At 41.9% G+C, this 23292-nt stretch overlaps 1 protein-coding gene across 1 annotated transcript; it reads right to left on the reverse strand.

Moving 5' to 3' along the window:
* Positions 1-7673: 7673 nt before the first annotated feature.
* PHLDA1 (pleckstrin homology like domain family A member 1) lies at positions 7674-22893 on the reverse strand. Its single transcript, XM_055095923.2, has 2 exons — positions 9664-22893; positions 7674-9245 (listed from the first exon to the last, which is right to left on the reverse strand). Exon 1 carries the CDS (start codon positions 10887-10889, stop codon positions 9690-9692), a length of 1200 nt encoding a protein of 399 aa, XP_054951898.1. The 5' UTR covers positions 10890-22893; the 3' UTR covers positions 7674-9245; positions 9664-9689.
* Between the last annotated feature and the right edge of the window lie 399 nt (positions 22894-23292).

Genomic DNA, 23292 nt, shown 5'->3' on the forward strand with positions numbered 1-23292 from the left:
ATTAGTCACAAAGCTGGTCTGCAGTTTTGAGGTCATGAGTCAGCTCTGACGGGGTAAGCCACACTACTGGTTACAATTTGCTATGGCAAAGTTCAAAATACTCGCAAAATAAGTCAACTGTATGAACTATCAGCTTCTGGAGAAAGCCAGTGGAGGATAGTAACATAATTAAAACTTTGAAACTCCCCAAGGGTCATTTCCTGTTTCTTTCTCCCCAGTACTTGAATACTCATTTATCAGTTGCTTTGGAAGCACAGGATGTCTGGTCTTAAAACACTGCAGTACGTGTTTGCTCACTTCATTATAAACGACTTTGGCAGTCCTTAAGAGTATACAACATAACCGCATTGACTATTTTTTCAAGTTTTCATTTCCGGAGCCTGACTAAATATCAAATGCTTCAGGTGAATGCTCTGGCAAAAAGCAAGCCGTTCTCACGTCGACTCTATCTCAGAAGCAGCTAATTCTGACTCTGTGTCTGGGAGTAACGAAGGGGACCTCTTTATCCCTAGGTCCTGACAATCCCTTCAAGATAAAATCAGATTCTGAACAATCCTCAAACCAATTAAATTTGCCTATAGCAACAGTCTATCCCAGATCATCTAAATTTCCACAGTGTTGTGGCCTCCACTGGTGCCATCTTTGATAAACAGACTTACTTTGTAGGCAAGTAAGGCTAGAGCTCTAGAACACTCGCACCATGATGTTTATTTGATTATGGGCTTTCTATGTAGCTGGTGAGGGCTTCCCACCAGGTCTTTGAGAAAAAAAGCAAGTAAGGATATTTTGCTGAATAAATTCGTATGGCCAATGAGTTCAGTATTCAAGTTTTCCTCTGTCAATAATTCTGGATAGTTGGAATGTTGTGTTGACATGATTCCTTCTACTTTAACATAAGTATAAATTTGGGTCAAATTTTACAAAAAACTAGGAATTTCTTGATACTTTTTTTTTAAGTTACAGTAACATCCTATTTCCTTTTCTTTTTTAAAATTTTTATTTCTCTTTTTTTAATAAGCCTTTGTCAGAATCTTAAAAAAAAAATAGAGATGGGCTTCTTGCTATGCTGCCCAGGCTGGTCTTGAACTCCTGGCCTCAAGTGATCCTCTTGCCTTGGCCTCCCAAAGTGCTGGGATTACAGTCATGAGCCACCATGCCCAGCCCATCCTAGTTCTTAAAACCAGATTATTTGGATTGAAATATACATATGTATATGAATATATAATATCTAATTCCTCTTAAAATGGAATCCAGATAATAATGTTTGCATTTTCATGATGCTTTACTGTAAGTAAAGTGGCTAAGTGGTGCCTCTGGGACTTGAACTCATGCAGATTTTACTGCCACTTCATAGTATGTTCATAATAGCTTCTCTCAGGCAGGGCTATTATTCCCACTTACAAATGAGCAGACTAAGGCTCATAGAGATTTAATGAGCTGCTAATGTCAGAAGACTAAGAGTCAGAACTAGAATCCCAGTTCATGCTTTTTATTCAATATAATCTATGCATGATGATGTTTATTGCAGCTGTATTGTTAACAGCATAACAACAGAAAATCACCAGATGGCAATAGGCAAATAAGTGAAATAATACACCAACTAAATGGCATATTATGCTGTCATTAACATTATGACTTTAAACAATAATAATAAGGATGATAGCTACCACTTATTGAATGCTTACTTTGCGACAGGAACAGCCACAGTCCTTTATGTGAACTAATTTTGGTTTCACAACTCCATGAGACAGGTACTATCATTGTCTGCATTGCACACACTGAAAACTGAGGCTAAAATAAATTAAATTACTTGCCCAGAGCAACTCAGCTAATAAGAATGAGACTATCTGATTCCAAAGCAGGGTTTCTCAACCTTGGTATGATTGACGTTTTGGGTGGGGTACTTCTTTGTTGTAGGTGGGGCTCTCCTGTGCATAGTAGAATATGTAGCAGCATCCTTGGCCTCTACTCACCACTTGTGATAACCAAAAATGTCTCCAAACGTTGCTAAATGTCTTCTGGGGTACAAAATTGCTCTAGGTTGAGAGCCACTACCCTAAAGCCTATGCTTCACCATTATGCTGTTTACTCCCCTCCCAACACCACCAGCCTTCCTACAGAACCTGGTGGTGGGAACATACATATATTCACATACAGAAACAGATATGGTCATAGATAGGATTGCCTGAGATACAGGTTCTGAGACTCTGAGATTTGACGGCAGGAGGTTAAGGGGAGAGCGAGGGTTCCCACCCCAAGTAGTGTTTTTGGGAACCTCACCTGTGAGGAAGCAAGGGAAACAGAATTGAGCAGAGTGAGAGTTGGACTACAATGCCCACTGGTTGTGATAGGCCTCTGCCAATTCCACAGGCAGCTCTGCAGCTGGGATGATCTTTTACCGTTGGCCTGGCCTTCATCTACTCCCCATAGACCCATCACTGGATGCAGGTTACCCCCAAGGAGGGTGTGTGTTCTAGGACAAGGTAGGTCCCCAGGGAAAGGACTTGCTGAGAACATGATAGCCACCAACACTTCCACATATGGTGACTGAATGCCCTCTCTGTCCTGAAGTGGCAATCTGGGCAGAACACCACACCTACATGTGGACTATTTTGATAGAATAATTTATAAATAACTTAAAATACATGAGCATGTGGACCGAGACTGGAAAGTAATAAGCAAATGAAAATTGTCATTAAAATGGTAGTGCTTGCAGGCATGGTGGCTGATCCCTGTAATCCTGGGACTTTGGGAGGCTAAGGTGGGAGGATGCTTGAGCCCAGGAGTTCCAGGCTGCAGTGAGCTATGATCACACCAATGAACTCCAGTCTGGGCAACAGAGCAAGACCATGTCTCTAAAAAATAATAAAAATTGGCCAGGTGCGGTGGTTCATGCTTGTAATCCCAGCACTTTGGGAGGCTGAGGCAGGCAGATCACCTGAGGTCGGGAGTTCAAGACCAGCCTGGTCAACATGCTGAAACCCCGTCTCTACTAAAAATACAAAAATACAGGCGTGGTGGTGTGGGCCTGTAATCCCAGCTACTCGGGAAGCTGAAGCAGGAGAATAGCTTGAACCCAGGAGGCGGAGGTTGCAGTGAGTCGAGATTGTGCCACTGCATCTCAGAGTCTGGGCGACAGAGTAAAACTCTGTCTCCAAAGAAATAATGATAATAATAAAATTGTAAATAGTATTTCTATAATGTATTTTTCTCTTTTTTCAAAGTTGAATACAAGGATGTGGTCAACCATACTGTTCTTACCATTGAAAAAGAAGTGCTGAGGCCAGGCATGGTGGCTCACACCTGTAATCCCAGCACTTTGGGATGCCGAGGCAGCTGGATCACTTGTGGTCAGGAGTTCAAGACCAGATTGGGCGACATGGTGACACCCCGTCTCTACTACAAATACGAAAATTAGCCATTGTGGTGGCACACGCCTGTAATCCCAGCTACTCAGGAGGCTGATGTGGGAGAACTGAACCCTGGAGGTGGAGATTGCAGTGAGCCAAGATGGCGCTACTGTGCTCCAGCCTGGGCAACAAAGCAACACTATGTTTTAAATAAATAAATAAGTGCTGAGATCTCAGAAGATACAATGCCTAGCTTCAGAATACCATATATTATATATTCATATGGCTATAATGATTCCCCACCTGTTTATCTGTCCTAATGCAAGGAGCTTCCTTTCATAGTGATGCCAGGCACTGCTCTAAGTAATTTTATGTATCCTAACTTATTAAATCTCCTCAACCACCCTAAAATAAGTACCTTTATAAACTCCATTTTACAGAAAAGGAAACTGAGTTTCCAAGAGTTTAAGTAATTCAAGATCTACACAGCTAATAATTGTGAAACTGGGACTTGAACCCGTGTACTATGACTCTCAAATCCTGGCTCTTACCAATCCTGGGCTACCACCTACTATACACATTTATTTCACACCATGTCCCTGAAGTCCCCTCAGCATGATAGTAATTTGTCTTCTCACATTTTTTCTTTAAAAAAAAAAACAAAACAAAAAAACTAGAGTAGTAAAGCTGTCAATGCATGACTATGCTAAGGGATAAGGGATACAAAAAAATGCCTTCAAGTTTCCTATTTTAAAGTCTTTTGAGATTTAAAGGCTTTTAGATGCCAGTGGAGATTGTAAGAATAAAGTTATGCTATTTTTCTTTAAAGAATCAAGTCCCTCTTCTGCTTTCAACACAAAATAGGAAGGTCTATGAATACCGTTTGAAGGATGACTCTGAGACAAAGCTTTACCCTCCCAAGAGACATGAGAACTAGACTACCTCTGGGACTCAAGAGGGTATTGCTGTTGAGCTGATTCACTAGGAACTGTTTCTGGTCCTCTGGGAAACTATGGAAAATTCAATTAAAGTTCATTAGCATTCTGAAAGCTATTTTTTTCACCAACATACCTGAGCGAATTTTCATATTCCAAATTCCCAGTGAATTTTTTAAAAAATGAATTCCCAACTCAAAAATGGTCTTTTTTTTCCCCAGAATGCCCAAGCAATTCAGAATCTCTGTTTCACAGGAACACACAATGCATGTGCCAGTTGAACAAGGCCTTCAAAAGGTCCACAGGTCGGTTGTCTCAATAGATAACTTTATTTGAAATGGAATGCATTTTGAAAATATGAAAAATAAATCACATCTCCCCAAAATCATCTAAGAGACATATTTACACAAGTTCTGACCATGCTAAAAAATTCATGAATGTGATGGTGTATAAAGCATTTGGTACATGATGATACTTGCTTTCCAGAAGCTGGCATTTGTATATTATAAAACGTTAAGAAGAAGGCTGACCTCGGAATGTAACAGACAATAGTTTTATGTTTCTTCTCAATATACAGTGACCTGGAAGGACTCCCTGTTGTTAAAACCTGCTTCCCCACTGCTCAGCCTGCCATCAGCCGTCCAGCTGCAGAGCAGTGGAGAGCAGGTCTCACCAGTTTTTGTGCAGATGCTTCTAACCCAGAGTCCTTCTGCTTACTTCATTGGACAATATTGCCCTTTCTAAGAAAACCCTTTTAGATCCTGCACTCCACTTAGCAAATGCCCTGCCAGCAAAGTCACAGATGACTTTTTTACCCAATCTTAGGTAAATCTGGATTATCTGCCCAACCGTGCAAGTCAATAAGCCACCCCTGAAAACTGTGTCAAGATTTGAGGAAACAGGTCTTAAGAACCTATCCAACACATGATTCCATAACTAATACATCTTAGGTTGTTTTAGGCAAATAGGTGTATCTCTTGAATCACTGATGGATTCAATATCAAGATCTATAATTTTCACGTTTAAAATTTATTCTGCCGAGGACATTTTATTGGTAAAGCAAAAACCAGTTAGTTTGACACACACGAAAAAGAAAACAAATGTTCACAGTCCTATCTTCGTAGGATTCTGTGCTATAAAATTGCTCCAGGTTCAAGTCTTAGACCACTCTTCTAAGGCTGCTACTGAATATAATATTAACACTGGAGCCAAGCTAAAACTACATGACTTTTCCCCTAGGGACAGAAAACAAGGGATGTGTTTGAACTCATACACTTGCAGCAAACTTTACTGTCAGATTTAAAATTAGGGCTTTCTCTTAAAGGGCTTCTTTAAGAGAAATACAGAGTGTTTGGTATATGAGAGAAAAAAAGTTAAAACAGGACTTTCAACTTAATCCAGACTTCCTAACAGTGTTTACATGTGAGGGAAACTCCTTTAAGTAATGCGTATTTTTTATTTTTACCATCATTGGAGACAAAAAAAACAAAAACATAAACATCTGAAGTGAAATTATAAAGATGGCTTGATTTCTACATTAGAGAATCCCAGCTTGCTCAATGAGGAAAATGTTCATTTTAAAAGGGCCCCTTATAGACATTTGCTCTCTGATGTCAGCACTCCCCATAGAGCACACCCAGATCTAAATGGATTTCCACTAAGAAAGTCTGTTTAAGAAACTTCATCATGATGTTTAGCCTGTCCCAGAATTCATTGTTCTCAGGGAATGACATGAGAGCAAAGCAAAGGAACACTCAGTGAGGCAAGAGACATCATCTCCCAGATGCTGGGAAGTTACACATTTTGTCCTTCCTTCCTTTGTCCCAACAGTTATTGAGCTCACTGTGTATGAGGCTTGGTGCCAACACAAGTTCAAGGACAAAAGTTCAGTTTCCAGATGGAACATTACTCTTAATTTTCCAACTTTTTACATTTTATGTTTATTTAAGGAGTGGGTCTTCTATTGGATCTGCCCTTTCGGTTGAAAAATGCATTTTTTACCTTTTTCCATGAAGCTGATTTGTCAGGCTTCAAAATATCTTAGGTGGTTTTGTATCATTTTCTTACAGGTAGAATAGAGCCACTGAGACATTAAATGATGTACATTTATATTTTGTTTTGTTTAGTCTTATTGAGCGTGTTTGCTTTTTTGCTCTGGAAAAATTATTAATAATAATTTCAAAGGTGTCAAAACAATAAAAGCCATTCTACTTCTAATTTCTTAGATTTCACATTAAATGCTAAGAGGGGTTCAGAATAGAAAATGATAAAGGTCAACATAAATATCACAGCAGACTAAGGAACGAGGGCTACAGAAAGTCAAGAAACCATTATTCTGGGGCCGGGTGTGGTGGCTCACACCTGTAATCCTAGCACTTTGGGAGGCCAAGGCAGGTGGATCACCTGAGGTCAGGAGTTCGAGAACAACCTGACCAATATGGTGAAACCCCATCTCTACTAAAAATACAAAAATTAGCCGGGCGTGGTGGCATTCACCTGTAGTCCCAGCTACTCAGGAGGCTAAGACAGGAGAATGGCGTGAACCCAGGAGGCAGAGGTTGCAGTGAGCCGAGATCGTGCCACTGCACTCCAGCCTGGGTCACAGGGCGAGACTCCATCTCAAAAAAAAAAAAAAAGAAACCATGATTCCGGTGGCCCTATTAAGAACCATGGCCACCACGGGGGAAAAAAAAGAAATCCAGCCACCAAGAGGGAGACTGGGCGTATCTTTTTAAGCAATGAAATTACCTAGCCCCATATGTAAGCTAACAACATACAAATGCCTTTTTTAAAACCTACATCAATCTTAATTTGTAAAAATATTTGGCATGGATTTTTTTTTTTAGTACAAGAATTAAAAAAAAAAATTCCTCCATTGGGAAAAAACTGTGGTTCATTTGGAGCTATTATGATTTGCATGCATTAAAAATATAGTACTATGAGGTACTCCTCAAAAAGTACAGCCATAGTTCTAAGGAAGCTGAACCAAACTTGATTTAAGAAATCTTTAGATGTGGCTCTCATTTCATATACATATATACATACATACACATATATACATATTCATATATGTGCATATATGTGTACACACATGTTCTCATATATGTATATATACATACATATTCATATATGTGTATACATATATACATATGAAACACGTTTTTAAATGTTGGCAGCATATTTTCACAACTGCAACCTAAACAACCACTGGAAGTGGGGGTCCACTTAAGTTTTGTTTGCCATTAGCTTAATAGGGGAAAGCTATTTTAATTTTCCCTGCAACTTTTTGGATATGAGTTATGATCTCAAAATGTCATTTAACTATTGCACTAAAAAGTAATTTGACCTTGGAACTCCTTTCTAGATGGAAGGAGAATAAAGACATCTGTAGCATGTAATTCTATTTTTATTTCTTGACTACATAACCTAGCAGTGGTCTAATACTGACCGTTTCAATTTAAATGCTGGAAAAATACTGACCAAGACTTTCTGTGAAAAAGATAATGGAAAACAGAAACCAGTTAGTAAAGCCATGCAAATAGGAAGTGATTTTCAGCCCCAAGAGGACTTTGTATCATCTATGGCTCCATTTAAACCCAAGTAGCATCTGTCCTGGTGGATTTTGAACATCCTTTTGATTTAACACAGAAGAAGGTTTGTTCTACCTTTAAAAGCATATCCTCTTTTTCCCCCCAACAGACTCCTCAACAAGTGGCTTCTAAGACAAGACTGGGGTTGTTTTCTTACTGAAAATCCTGTGTTTATCCAGTCTTTTCCTTTTCAATTTCTGAGTTTAGCTTACCTAACAGCAAAACAGAATCCTCAAATTTCTCACAGAGCAATGAAAAGCAAAACAGTTGGTTTCTCTGATCAACATCATTTTCAGTAGGAAAACAAAAAGTTATGACTCCTAGACCTTTGAAATATTTACAAATTGTACTTTAAACAACGAGATTTTTCAGTGTGCTTCTAAAACAAAGTAAAGGGATCAGAAAATGTGGTTCAAGTCAAGTGTGCAAAGCTCTCGAAGAAAGGTCCTGCAGCCTGGACAGGAGTACAAATATTCTCTTATACAAGTTAAATGTACTCTTTTCCTCCACAACATTTTTGAAATGAAACAGCAAATGCATTTATACTCACAAATCAGTCAAAAGGCCTCTTCTCCTTATTAAGCCCTTTACACACAGATGATAAAAGCAAGGTTTTCCTACAGTAGATGTGGCCCTACCACATATTCAAGATACAATCATCCTACCATCAGTTAGGTTATGCTTTAAATATTTTGAAATCAGGTATCCTTAACTACTGATTTCCTTTTAGAAACTATCTTGAGTGTTAGATTTTCATAATTACACCATTTTTAACTTTTAGCTTTTTAAACTTCTAGACAAACTATATGTTTAAGCAAAAACAAAAATAAAAATCCTCAAAAAAAGTAATATCAGAGTTTTAATTTCAACCAGCTGGCACAACAATGAAAGTGTCAGACTTTCTGAAAGTACTCGAGAAATAATGAATAAATTCTTAATGTTTTCCCCTCCACCGCCCTTTTTTATTCTCCAAGATTAGGAATTATTACGGATTAGGTTTTTGAAAATAAAGTTTCCTTTTTGGAAAATGGCCTACATTCAGAAATGTCTTAGAACAAGCATTTAAAAAAAACTAATAAATAATCATAAATCAAAATACATTAAAATAAAATTACAGTACATCATCGCTCCTAGAAAATTCACCATACAAGACGATCCTTTCAAAGGTTCATAAATAAAAGTCTTCTTGACTCGAAATCGTTTCCTGCATCGTGATGAAAAGTATGCAGAAAACTAAGAAGAATCGCAAGTTTTCAGTAGGGTGATGTCCAAACTACTTGATCTGGTGCGGGGCGGAGAGACTGTTTTGCTTTTGATCCAAGTGAAGACAATAGAAATGTGCTCGTCCCACTTCCTCAAGTCCTCAAAACCTGGAAAGAAATGACACCGAGTGAAGTAGGTGGCTAAGAACCCTCCGAGACCAGTTCTGTTCGGGCCGGTCCGCCTGACAAAGCGGGCTCAGAAAGACACCGCGGTGTTTCCCTCAACTGCCCAAACATATAGTCAAGTGGGGCTGGGGGGACGCACCACGGGACAAGGACGGTCGTGATGGGCGCGGGCGCGGGCGCGGTCCGCGAGGCCCCCTGCCTGGCCCGGATCTCCCCAGCCTCCCCTCTCTGCCCAGCTCTCCTGGCCCCAGCTTGTTTCTGTTCCTTCCATTGCCCCAGAAACTTGGAATGAGTTTTGATTTCTCCATACAGGAGCCGAACCTGTGAACAAGCTTCCTACTCCTCCCAACTCACTACCCCCGAGACCCACTCCTCGGGAGCGCGAGTGCCGGGACCTTACCTTGTCTTGCCCGGGAGCTGCCCCCTTCAGGCAGAGTTGGAGGTGCTGCGGAGAAGCCGGTGTCCGTGCGGCTGCGAGTGCGGCTGTGGGTGTGGGTGCGGTATTTGGTGCGGATGCGGGTGCGGGTGAGGGTGTGGGTGCGAGTGAGGATGAGAGTGTGGATGTGGATGTGGATGCGGATACGGGTGGAGCTGCTGGGGCTGAGGCTTGGGTTGGGGCTGAGGCTGGGGTTGTGATTGGGGCTGGGGTTGCGGCTGAGGCTGAGGCTGGGGTTGGGGCTGGAGCTGCGGCTGCGGCTGCGAGGGGGGCTGCTGCTGGACCAGGTGCTGCTGCTTCTGCCGCGTGGATTTGACCGCCAGGATGGCCTGACGATTCTTGTACTGCACCATCTGCAGCGTGATCTCGGCGTTCCAGCCCTGGTCTTGCGGGCACCGAAAGTCGATCTCCTTGCCCTCTGCCATCACCACAGTGAAGTACATGTACTTGCCCTTGCGCTCCACACAGTCCACGGTCTTCATGTTGGAGAAGTGCAGTTCCTTGAGCTTGACCGGCGGCTCGAGGCTGGCAACAGCGGGGCCACTGGGTTGGGACGGCTCGGCCGGCCCCTGCCCGGGCTGTTGTTGCTGCTGCTGCTGCTGCTGCTGTTGCTGCTGCTGCTGGTGTTGCAGCTGCTTCGGCGGGATAAGCAGCAGCCCTTCCTCAGTGAGGATGCAACACTTTTTCTTCCAGAGCTGCAACAACCCGTCGCTGCGCTTCTCCAGCACGCCCTCCTTCAGCGCTTTGCAGCCGCTACTCTCCAGCATCCTCCCAGCATAAGAGGGGCCGCCGCTTGGCTCGGCCTCTCCGTTTCCAGCCGCGCGGGCCGGGGGCAGCAGCAGCAGCCTCGCGCCGTCCTCGCCCCAGCGGCTCCCACGGCCGCCTGCCCGGAGCGCGCAGAGGAGGCTAACACGCAGGAGGCAGAGCGGCGGCGGCGGCTCTGGGTCCCGGCAGAGGGACAGCCGCGTCCTGATGCGCCACAAGGTCCCGGAGCTCCGAGCTGCCGGGCCTCTGCCGTCCTCTTGCGAGCGCTCACTGAAGGGCACTGGCCGGGCCCCCTCGCGGCGCTTTTGAATGGGCCATCTTCCCCACCCCCGAGTGACACCCAGCGGAAAAGGCGGCTCCTGGCGCCCGCACCGCGGGGGAAAGCCCAGCTCCAAGAGGCGCTCGGCACCCGGCGCACGCCTCATTAACTTGGGGCCTTTCCAAAGCCGGCTGCGTCCACGCCCTCCAGCGTCTCTTGCTCCGCCTCTCGCCGCCCACTTGCTTCCGCGCTTGTTCCCCTGGAAGGCGACCCGGACCCGAGCCCCGGAAACTCCTCTCCTCTACCCAGGGCGATCGCCCAAGGAGCCCTGGCTGCCTGACTACTGCCGACGCTCACAGGGCGCTGCGAGGCCATCCCCCGCGTCCCGCTTCTCCCCGGCCCGCGGGACTCTCTGCTAACAGCCTCAGAAAGTGAGGACGGGGGCGCGGAGGCGGGGGCAGCCTCCAGGCAGTGCTGCCTCTCGGTTCTTGGGAATTAGCCCGGGGGATTCGCGCTGGGCTCCGAGAGCCCGCAGAACCAGCGTCGTGTCCTGGGCGAGCTAGGAGGCCGAGGCCGGGGCCGAGTCCCGCGAGTCCCGCGAGTGTGCCTCCCCCGGACGCCTAGGTAAACAACTGAGCGCACAGAGGCCGAGAGGACATCGTGTCTTCCCACGCATATTCGCTCACGGTCACTAAGTAGCTCTTCTTGGAAAGAGGGCGATTGTTAAAGCAATAGTGCGACTGTCGGGCTTGCCACGGGTGGAGAGAGGTGGACCCACGTCAGGTCGCATCTCGCCTGCTTTTTCTCGACCCCGACCGCAGGCGCTAACCCGTCTTCGGCTTTCTTCTTGACCCGTACGGTGTGCAACGTCTCTTAAAACAGTAACTCAACTCTCTACAAACCGGGGTAATATCCGGTGCTGAGATCCCACACTGCAAGGCGCAGTTCCAAACGTCTGGTCGGCCTCGCAGGTCCCTCTTTCCAAGGCCTAGCCAGATCTTGGTTTTGGAATCTCATTTATCTGTGACCTGGGGAATGCAATACCCCCAGCTCCCTCCTACTCCTACATTTAAACAATGCCTATAGAAGCCGCTTCCTAGGAAGTAAGGCATAACCGAGACCTAGCCTCCCGGTAGGGAAGTTCATCCGTTTAGTAAACAGCCCCAACTACGTGCGGACCCTCACGGGGATACGAAGAATTCAACCAGGGCTGGACAAGTCAGAGTGGGCCAAGGTAAGAGTTAGGGCTGCTACTGTGCCCACGTTGGAACAGATAGATTAGTTCATCTGCTAGTTGTGTGGCAAGAGCAAAGAATTCAAGAGGGGAAGAGAAAGTGAGAGGAGCTTAGAGAGCTAAGCAAGAATCGAATCCTTTGTGTGTCATGGTAAGAAATTCGAACTTAATACCAAGGTAGTCAGAACAAAGGACAACTTTTATACACGAGGGCGTCCTGAATATTCATCTAAGAAACAATGTCTGATCAAACGGGACAATCCAGCCAGCAATCCTGAGTCCCACCGGATTATGCTTGGCCAGCTTTCTAGCCTTCACATTGTTAATTTATTAGCAATCTTTTCAGGAGAAAGGCAATTATTAAAATTATGTGGACTTCTAGTAAAATTATCTCAAAGATTTACAATTATGTATACCAACAACAAAAAAACTACATGTTTTCTGCTCCCCTGCCTTTGTAGGACAAGTGAGCATTCCAGAGAATTTCTCCATGACCAGCTGTTCATTCTTTTAAGAGGATGACATTCTTCAGCTCATCTGGAGAGGATGCTTCCTTTAAGTCTGTTATTCAGTCTCCAAGGGCAGGTGTAGTTGGGAAAGACATTTCATATGGAAAAACAAGCTTGATAGGGTAAAAAAAAAAAAAAAAATGAGATGTAATCTGGAGCCCCAAGTCATTTTCTTAGGAGAAACTCAAATGTGTTTGGTGTTATCTAACCTTCTGCAGTTTATCAGTCTGAAACAAATGCATTCTAGTCTCATTTGAAAATGTCTGAACAGCCACCAATTTTCAAAATCACCCATTTAATTATAACTAGAGACTTTAAAGCCCAGAATTTGCAGTTACGTATTTCAGAATGATTTAGTAATTTTGTGAGCAGCTCAGAGGTTAAGTCTACAATGTCTGACTACGGTGCATTATTGAAAATATCAGTAGTGTAAGGATCCCGTAGATTGGTGATAACTTTGCTCTTAATTTGTTATTTCAACAGTTACCACCAACAGTTGGTGACTTAACAAATTAAAAGCATAGTTGCCATATGCTCATATTTGGCAAATATGTCAAAATGGCCATATTTGCCAATTTTTAAAGACAATAAATTCACAGAAAATGCATTACAGAAAATAACTTAAAAAAAAAAAAAAACTTTTGGGCCAGGCATGGTGGTTCACACCTGTAATACCAACACTCTAGGAGGCTGAGGTGAGAGGATCCCTTGAGCCCAGGAGTTTGAAACCAACCTGGGCTACATGGCAAGGCCTCCCTCTACAAATGTAAAAAAAAAAATTAGCTAGGTGTGGTGGCATGCACCATGTAGTCCCAGCTACTTGGGAGGCTGAGGTGGAGGACTGTTTGAGCCCAGAAGTTCAAGGTTGCAGGAGCTAGGATCGCACCACTATACAAGCCTGGGTGGCAGCAAGACCCTGTTTAAAAAAAAAAAAAAAAATTCAGCTGTATATGCAATGAAAACCTACAAGTCACTGAAAAGTTACTGAAGTTTAGAAAACTAGCCAACAAAATCATTGCTTTGGTAAACAAATTTGAAATGGCTAATTGAAAGTACATTTTACAGCTGGCAATATAAAGTTATCTATCAGCAGCACTGGACAGTTCATTTTCTTCTCTTGGATAAAGTTTATCACTTGGCTTCAAGGACATCACTCAGTTTTCCTTTACATCTCCAGTGTCTCCTCTATGAGGTGCTTTCTCTTCTCTCCAAACTTTTAATGTTGGAATGCCCCAAGTCTTTGTCTTTGGCTCTCTTCTTTATCTACACTCATTCCCTTGTTGATATCCAGTCTCATCACTTTTAATAACATCTATATGCCAGAGTCCCAAATTTATACCCCCAACTTATATCCAACTGCTTACTGCCGAAGAATAAAACACTGAAGTTAAAAAATAATAAACATACCAGGCAAGGGAACACTTACTAGTAAAGCCATTTACTGAGTAGTTCACTAGAGGTTTAAGTCTGAGGGGATTTTAGGTCATAGGGAAAAAAAAAAAAAACTGAAAAAGAACACTCAGATGGTCAGAGGAGTCTGTAATTCACACACAATAGGTTTTAACAAATTCCTACATGGAACTGCTCCAGTTTATAGGTTAGAATTAACTATAGTGAAAAACAGCCTTCAGTTTTTATCAATTCCAGGCCAGTGAGTGCTACTATAAGTTGAAAATTCTCCATTTACACTTCTCTACAGTACGGCTTGTGTAGTCTAACAGAAATCAAACATGTGAATGAGCTCCCAAACTATTTTCCTCACTCTAACCTACTCTACCTGCAGCCCCCTTTCTCAGTTGACAGCAATCCTCTGTACAGATGCTCAAACTAAAAACCGTAGATCAGTACTGCCCTTACACCAGGCCAGGAAAGGCCCTTATCCAAGGCCCTGAGCTTTAGGATTGAGTGCTTTAGAGTCAAGATGACATGTCAATCTAGAGAGCATACTCATTCTGCACTACACTCTAGGTACTCAAGACCCCAAATACCCTGCCCAGAATAGCCCCAGCTGTTCCAGGAAATGCATTACATCATCATTGCATGCACTGACGTGTTAGGGGGATAGGGCAGTTCGAATATACTGGTTATGGCATCCAAGTAAATGTGCAGGAGGCCCCTTGCCATACAGTTCAGAGCCGGGGTGGGAAGAAAAGGAAGGTGCCTCATGGGCTGAGGGTCAGCTCTGCCCGCAAGTTATATTCTGGCATAAATACAAACCTGGCTTCCCAGTTCTAATGAAAGTTTGTCAAGACAGGCACATTGGGCATATTTTCATTAAACAGTACTTTTAAATATTTAAACATACGGTATCTCCATTGTACTCTTGCCCCAGGCCTTCAAGTGTGTAGAATCATGCCTGCCTTGTAGTAATTTTTTTCTCTCCCAATATTTAATCTACACATTTAGTCAGGAAATCCTACTGGTTATGCCTTCAACTACATCTGGATTCTGTCCACTTCCTTCATTACCACCCTGATCCAAATCACCATCATATCCCCCCACTGGATTACTATGATGGCCTCCTAACTTGTCTCCCTGATTCTATCCTTGTTATCTATTTTCAGCATAGCACTCAAAGTTATCTCCATCACTTTCTTCAAGTCTTGGCTCAACAGGCCTATCCTGATCACTCTCAAATGGTAGCCACTCAATTCCCCTTAATTTTTCCCATAGCATATATTATCTTCTAACATGCTACTCAATAATTTATTGTACCTATTGCTTATTTCTGTTCCCCTTCCCACTAGAATAGTATGCAAGCTATTCAAGAGGGCAAGGACCATTGTTTCTGATGTGTCCCAATCACCTAGAAAAAGTCTTGATACCAAGTAGATGCTCAACATAGGTAGAAATCTTGAATTGAATTAGAAGTCCATACCCATCATAAAAAGAATATCAATTTTTTCAAATGCTTTTGACAGATTTTTCATGATGCATCCTACTTTTTAAAACTTGAAATGTAAGGACTTGAAATTTGCCCTACAAACATATCTCTGGTATACTTTTTAAATGGATAACTACATGCTAGGCCTCTCTGAATCTTAAATGCTTTTATAGTCAGACATCATCTAAAATAAATCCCACAAACCTTTTCCCAAGCAACATGCAATTTAATATCATGAGAGGTGTTTATATAAACTAGTATCCTACTGTTTTCTAGTAAGAGTATTTAGAAGCATGAGAAACACAGTAATGGAACTGAGTTGGTAAGTTTCTTACTTGGCAGTTACATAGTCAAACACTTGATTAAAAGTCCATTAATCAATACTGGCTTAAAGACATGTAACAGAACTTGGAAAGTTATTAAGTGTTTAATTCATAATGATTACAAAATTCTGATCTGTAAACCAATTTGCAATATACAGTAGAAACTCATGACAATGATCATTATTAAAGATTTGGATAGACCAAAGGTCAAACATCTTTCAAGAAAAAGTTAAAACCCAGTAAATTATGAACATGTCACGTTACCCTCATCAGGGTATAAAAGATAACCAAGGCTGGGCGCGGTGGCTCACGCCTGTAATCCCAACACTTTGGGAGGCTGAGGCAGGCGGATTGCCTGAGGTCAGGAGCTCGACACAAGTCTGGCCAACATGGTGAAACCCCGTCTCTACTAAAAATACAAAAAAAAAAAAAAAAAAAACACCACCGCGCCTGTAATCCCAGCTACTCGGGAGGCTGAGGCAGGAGAATTGCTTGAGCCAGGGAGGTGAAGGTTACAGTGAGCCAAGATCACGCCACTGCACTCCAGCCTGGGCAACAGAGCGAGAATCTGTCTCAAAATAAATAAATAACCAAATAGTCTCACATTCAGAGTGCAGTTTAGACTTCTTAGCCTTATTTCATCTTTGAAGTACTATTCAGAAGAAATATTCTAGATTCTAGTTTCCAAAAGTCCTTGAGTTGAAAACGTTAAGTATTAACACAGAACTATCCAGACTTCTTAGGTGGGTGTCCAGAGCTGCCTTCCTTTTCGCCTTAGTAGTTGATGAACTGATGCCTCCTAGTGATCAATCTGTGTAACAGCTTAAAGCAAGTGCTTTATAATGAGTGCTTAGCGCTATTTTTTTAACTGTAGTACAAACAGAATTGTGGATCCAAGCATCGTCCATCAGCTGTCTCCGTCCTTTCTGTTCTGCCAGCAGCCTAATTCAGTTCTCATTTCTCTCATCTAAGTTCTTGGGTGGCCCAATCACCTGATCCATACTCATACACATGGCCTTCAGTTTTACTCTTAAAACATGACAGAAAACTTCTATTCGCCTCCCATTGTATACATTCCAATTCCTTACCCTTGCATGATAAGCCCTCCACAGAATGGGTCCTACTTATTTTGACTCGTTCCACTCAACCTTGAGCGAGTGCCAGTCATACATCTCCTTGTCCTCGCAGCCTCCAATTTACCTTCCCAAATCCTCTGTAAACCTTTCATTCTTCAAAGCCCTATTCAAATCCCAGATTTCCTCTGGCTGAGTTAATTCCTTCCTAATCACTTCAAACTCTGATGAGTAGTTATCCAATTTTCACGTCTACTTCACTAAATATCCAAGATCCTGGATGAGTGTTTTCGCCATTGTACCTAACGGAGAGCTGATTGACAGCACTTAAACTGAGGGGAAATGACTAACGTTTTGTCTGGAAATGTATTGATATTATTCAAAATGGGCAAGCAGGCTATCTCATTGAGTATTAACAAGTAACCAGGAAGTCTGATTATTTGTAAACTTGTTATGGTAATATTAGCTTTGAAGTGACAAACGAAAATATGGAACTGGATGAAATGGAGCAGAGAGGAAGGTAATCCAATGAAGGAGGCTGAGAGAACCAGTATTATGTTGTCACAAAACTGCAATCACTCAAAAGTGTTGATATTCTGGCTCTGGGTCTTTGGGGTGACAAGATACCCCAGTAACTAAGAGTGGAAGCAATCCTCTGTCCCCGCTTAAGAGCCCAAGAACACCTACCACCTTTCCTCAGTATGCTTCTACTCTGAAACCCGGTAAATGCAACCCGTTGTTTGCAACTCAAATACGTAACTGACAGTCACTTGGGCAAATACCTCCATTTAAGGAACTAAATTCCAAGGATATTTCCCTCTTTTGCTGTCATTTTTCCATTGCCACAAAACACACAGCCTGAGGACATAGGCTGTTCAATTTGATCACTATTGATCTCTGTAAGAAAAAAAAAAAATCCAGTAATGGGCAAATACCTTTCTTAGGTGATAGAGGACATATAGCAGTGAGTGTAGACAATTCCTCCCAAAAACATGAGAATAAAGAAGGTGGTAGTGGTGTCACTTTAGAAGAAGAACTCAGGCTTCAGAGAGGGTAAGTTTCATTACAGACAAGGTAATCTAAGAGTAAAAGGGATAAAAGAATTCTGTGGGGTAGCCAGACTCAGAAAGGTGGAATAACACTTTTACAAGATAAAACCCAGGAAATGTTTATGGCAAGCTTGTATGTTGCCACTAAACCTACCAGAAAAAGAAATCCCATTAGAACCGCCCCCATCACAATAACTACCTAAGTAAATCATTGTTGAGTAACAATGAGCACCCCTTAAACATGTCAGAAACCAGAAAGTTTTTGTTTCTAATGAGACTTCATTTACACTTTTAAGTCATTGTCTCAACCTCATTTGTGCATGCATGGTTCTGAGAAAGGTTATCATGCAAAATGAAATAAAAAGCCTTGGGCAAAGCAGGACTCCAATCATAATTAATCCTTTTGGGCCGTATTTAAAGAAAATTACTTTTCTTAGCCCTGTTCACTTATTTCTGAAATGTAGTTATTTGCTTTATGTTCCAGGATATCCTTGATCAAATAATCCTTTTCTAAATCAACTTACTTCGACATACGTGGCCCATGTGGCTGTCATCCTAACCTCCCTTGGCATTCACACCCAGCTCTATTTTATTTACTATCCTACTTTTAGCACTGTGAGCATAAACCATAGGTTCTTCTTTTTACAGGAGAGGTTGGATGCCAGTAGCCTTTAGCCTCCTTCAGCCCATCCTGTACCTTGAACCTGGACATGATGTATAGAGCCCCAGCAGCCACTTGATAATAAACCAACTTGCCAAAGACAAAAAGTAGAATGAAAGTCTGCCTGAGAACCATGAAGCTCCCATATCAGTCCCAGAGTCTGTCTAAGCCTAAGAGAAAAACCTATATAAGCCACATTGTATTGGGGCTGTGTTATACAACATTATAATAAATACAAACTCTTCAGGGCAGGGGAGAGAAAAAGGAAAGATTATCTGAATATTGTTTAAAATGAAATCTAGATCAACTCTGGTCTCTAAAATATTTCATCTCTGAAAGCTCTAGCCTAAAGAACATGCTTATTTAACCACTAGTTGTGTGACAGAAATATCTACAAGGCAGTGCAAAGTGTAGGGCCATCCAAATGCTGGCTCCAACACAAATCAACTATGTCACTGTTAAAGTTACTTAACTTCTATCCTTATGCATAAAAAGGGAATTAATATTCTCAATCAAGTATGATTAAGGCACTATTTTTATTATCTTAATGTTAAACGAACCCTTAGTTCTCCCCAAATTGCTGATTAATACTGTAAACTGAAATCCCACTAGTTTAAAACTATACATGGAATAGCAATGAAGTTTTTCTCGAAACCTCTCAGTCTAGTTACATTACACCCAACTTTTGAAAACACGTGTACTTAATGGTCACCTTACACATACCACTTGAGGTTCCTTTACCAATCAAGCTTGACATTTTTGTCTGAGGGAGTTCACTACGTTATAGCTTGAATTATAGCTGGAAATCAATTGTCCAGCTATAATTCAAGTAAAAGATTCCAAAATGATGGGGAAAAGCATATGTTTTTCTCCCTGAACAGGCATACAATATGTAATTTAAGCTTTGATGTCTTTGGTCATTTTGGAAAACGACTGCAACAAACTAAGCCCAGTCAGAAAAATTTTGCTTGTTTTAAGCCATTAAGTTTTGGAGGTTGTTTTGTTATGCAGTACTAGGTAACTGCAACTATTGATATGCCTTCCCTCGACTTTAAAAAACAACTAAGTTGACTCTTGAATATCAAATTTGAACTAAGAGGGTCCACTTACAGGTTTACTTCTGTCTCTACTACCCCTGTGACAGCAAGACCCCCCTCCTCCTCAGCTATTCATGAAGGCAGTGAGGATTGAGACTGTTATAATCCAGTTCCACCTGAGTAAATATACATACATGTACACACACACACACACACACACACACACACACACACACTTCATTCTGTTGCCCAGGTTGGAGTGCAGTGGCACTATCTCGGCTCACTGCAACCTCCACCTCCCGAGTTCAGTCAATTCTTGTGCCTCAGCCTCCTGAGTAGCTTGGACTACAGGCACACACCACTACCACGTACAGCTAAGTTTTGTATTTTTAGTAGAGGCAGGGTTTCTCCATATTAGCCAGGCTGGTCTCGAACTTGTAACCTCAAGTCACTGGCCCGCCTCAGCCTCCCAAAGTGTTGGGATTACAGGCATGAGCCACCACACCTGGCCATAATATATTTCCGATTCCTTAACATTTTCTCTAGCTTACTTTTTACAGTATATAATACACATAACATACAAAGTGTGTGTTAAATGACTTATTGGTAAAGTTTCCACAGTAGGCTGTCAAGTTTTGGGGGAATCAGCTTATACACAGATTTGACTGAAGGAAGCTGGGGCCCCTAGCCCCTGCATTATGAAAGAGCTAACTGTATACACAATCCAGCTTTGTTTCATTGGTTTTCTCAATCTACAGGAATATGACAACTACAAAAGACCTTAGAGACTGAACTACTGAGAATCAATCATTCGACTTGCTACACAGTCCCACACAGGATTATGGTTGGTACATTGAATGGGTCTAGATAAATCCTAACTGACCTATACATCCAAAACTTTTCTGTACACTTACCAAGTTCCAAGCACAGTGCTGGAAATTAGGAAACTCATTAATAAGCAAGTGTTTCTAGAGTATTTTGAACTGGTTCAAAACCAGTTCAGATTTATAGAACCAAAGAGTAGGTACTGATGAAAAGGAGATCCTATGTTGAACTAGTAAAACACATGCACAAAAGCCCAGTGGCAGAAGTAAAAGAAAAGGCAGCCAAGCAGAGCTGAAATAGTGCAAATGCAGGTTAAATACACTGGGCTATTCATCTCCAAGTTGCCGTGAAGTGGCTAAGTCCACTCACCAAGCCAAATGAATAGCAAAGACAACAGGTCCAGCCTCCAGTTTTGAAATCCATAGTTAAGTGCGGCAGCTCCCACTTGTAATCATAGCACCTCAGGAGGTTGAGGTGAGACAACCACTTGAGCCCAGGAGTTAGACACTAGTCCAGGCAACATAGTGAGAATCATCTCAAAAATAATAAAAATAAAACTTTGTTGACTGGCCTAATCCAAGTCTAAAATCACATCTGATCTCAAGACAGACACCCATGTCACATCCACACCAGTGTCAAGGCTCCGGGTAAATGTTGGGAGATAGAAGGGATAACCTGAATAATGACAATTTGGGTATTCTGAAGCATGAGAAATCCAAATATATAGCGATACCTCATTTCATTTTACCCTAGATCATTTCTGGGTTCTGCCAAAGGCCAAAGAAAGTAAACAGCATATGAAAACACATGTATTAAAACAAGAAAGGAATGAGATGAGATTTTCAAACCTAGCTCACTTTAGGTTAAGGTCAATTTTTTTTGTTGTTTTTTACATATAAAATCTTCAAAACGAGGCATATGTTTAATTTTATTATCCAGTCTTAGTCTCAGTGTTCTTATGTACACTGAGTAATGCATCCCTTACACCTAGGAGGAATTTTGCCTTTGAACCAAGAAAACCCCAACTAGTTCAGAAATAAAGTTCTAAAACCAATTTAAAAAGTAATCCCAATCACAAATTTTAGGTTTTCTTATGTTTAGGAAGTGCTCATAGGCTCTAAGTACTTTTGTTTCCTTATTAATGTTCACCACGATCTTTCGCAATACAGATGAAAACACTGATGCTGAACCAACAGGTGGTAGAAAGACTCTAAAGCCTGTGTTTAAAGACATTACTACCCAAAGACACTACTTGTATTCTCACACATATCCATTAAAATTTGATAGCAGAGACATTTGTTTAGGGGCTGAAAAGTTTTAGTCTAAAATTAGATCTCCATTTTTATTCATGGATTCTTATTCCTATAGAGCAACCTCATCTACTTTCCTAGTTGGATCAACTGATTCCACTTATTTGAAAATAATTACGAATACGGACGGCAGTAGCAGTAGGAAAAATAACATTGTTTGATTCAACTTCAAAGTATCCACTGTGCGTTCAGTTTTTATGATACATGTACAAATTTTCTTTCACCTGAAAGGCCCTAGAAATACCCTGTAAAGAGCATATTCAGCAACTGAATTTTCTAAGTAATACTCCCTATTCTAAGAAGCCAGCAATCCTTGGAGAAATGGCCCATTCCAGGGCTGAAATAGAAAACGCCTGTAAGACTAGAAAACTTTTTGAGCCAAAAAGTACGTTGATCAGAGTAAAGAATATACCGGAATTCTTTCAACTATTTTCAGAGTTGAAGGAAAGCTGTAATATTGTTAAGTTACCCCAAAACACCAATCTGGAGTTTGACTAAGGGGATTCACTGCAGATAAAACTTTATTCAGCAATTTTTTTAAATAAAGCTTTTGTTCTTGGCTAAGTAAATTATCTTAACAGCTAACAGCGTCTTGTTCACTGCTGCTGCCACGTCATTTAACCTACTTTTTCAGTTGCATATATATGACCCTGAAGCCTTTACTGGCCCCTGGGGCCCACCTACCTCAAATGTTCTGACCTTCAAATGGCTGACTTGGTCTATCAATCATGTCTTCCTTTAAAAATTATCTTTCAGCCAGGTGCAGTGGCTAACGTCTGTAATCCCAGCACTTTGGGAGACCAAGATGGGTGGATCACCTGAGTCCAGGAGTTCGAACCCAGCCTGGCCAACGTGAAAAACCTCTCAACAAATGTAAAAATTAGCTGGGCATGGTGGCACGTCCCTGTGATACCAGCTACTCGAGAGGCTGATTGCAGCAGTACACTCCAACCTGGGCAAATGAAGTAAGACCCTGTCTCAGAAAAAAAAAAAAAAAAAAAAAAAAAAAAATTTCTACATGGAATGGTCATCCTCATCCTCACTTGAAATACTCTTGTAACAGGTGGTTCCAGTGTTTTAAACCCATTAAGAGGACTTCCACAGCTAAACTTTCTATGGACTGGCCACTTGTATTTCTACCTGTATTTCCAGTTATCCCAATTCCTTGAATGTAGCCTCAATTGTTCTGTTCTGGGACCTTTGCCTGTATTTCCTCCTGTTCCTCCACCGGAACTGCTCACCGTTCAGAGGTTCTTCCTCTCACTTCACAAATTCCTACAGATTCTCGAAATCTCAGCTAAAAGCTCTCATACAAATTTTGAGCCTTCTGGTAGCAACTATTTTACAACCTCATGAAATTTACCAGAGCCGCAACTGCCTAATACATTATGAATGATAAAATTATGAATAGGACCTTCAACTCTGGATATGAGATCTGTCGACTTCTGGCACTCACGTTTAATCACACATTCCTAGTTCCTTCTTTTTGGCTTTAAGTTTAAAACATGTAAGAAACTGGCTGGGCGTGGTGGCTCATGCTTGTAATCCCAGCACTTTTGAGAGGCCAGCACTTTGAGAGGCTGAGGTGGGAGGATCACTGGAGGTCAGGAGGTCGAGACCAGCCTGGCCAACATGGTGAAAACCCATCTCTACTAAAAGTACAA

This window comes from Pan paniscus, chromosome 10 (assembly GCF_029289425.2).
Source record: "Pan paniscus chromosome 10, NHGRI_mPanPan1-v2.0_pri, whole genome shotgun sequence".
Taxonomy (NCBI): Eukaryota; Metazoa; Chordata; class Mammalia; order Primates; family Hominidae; genus Pan; species Pan paniscus.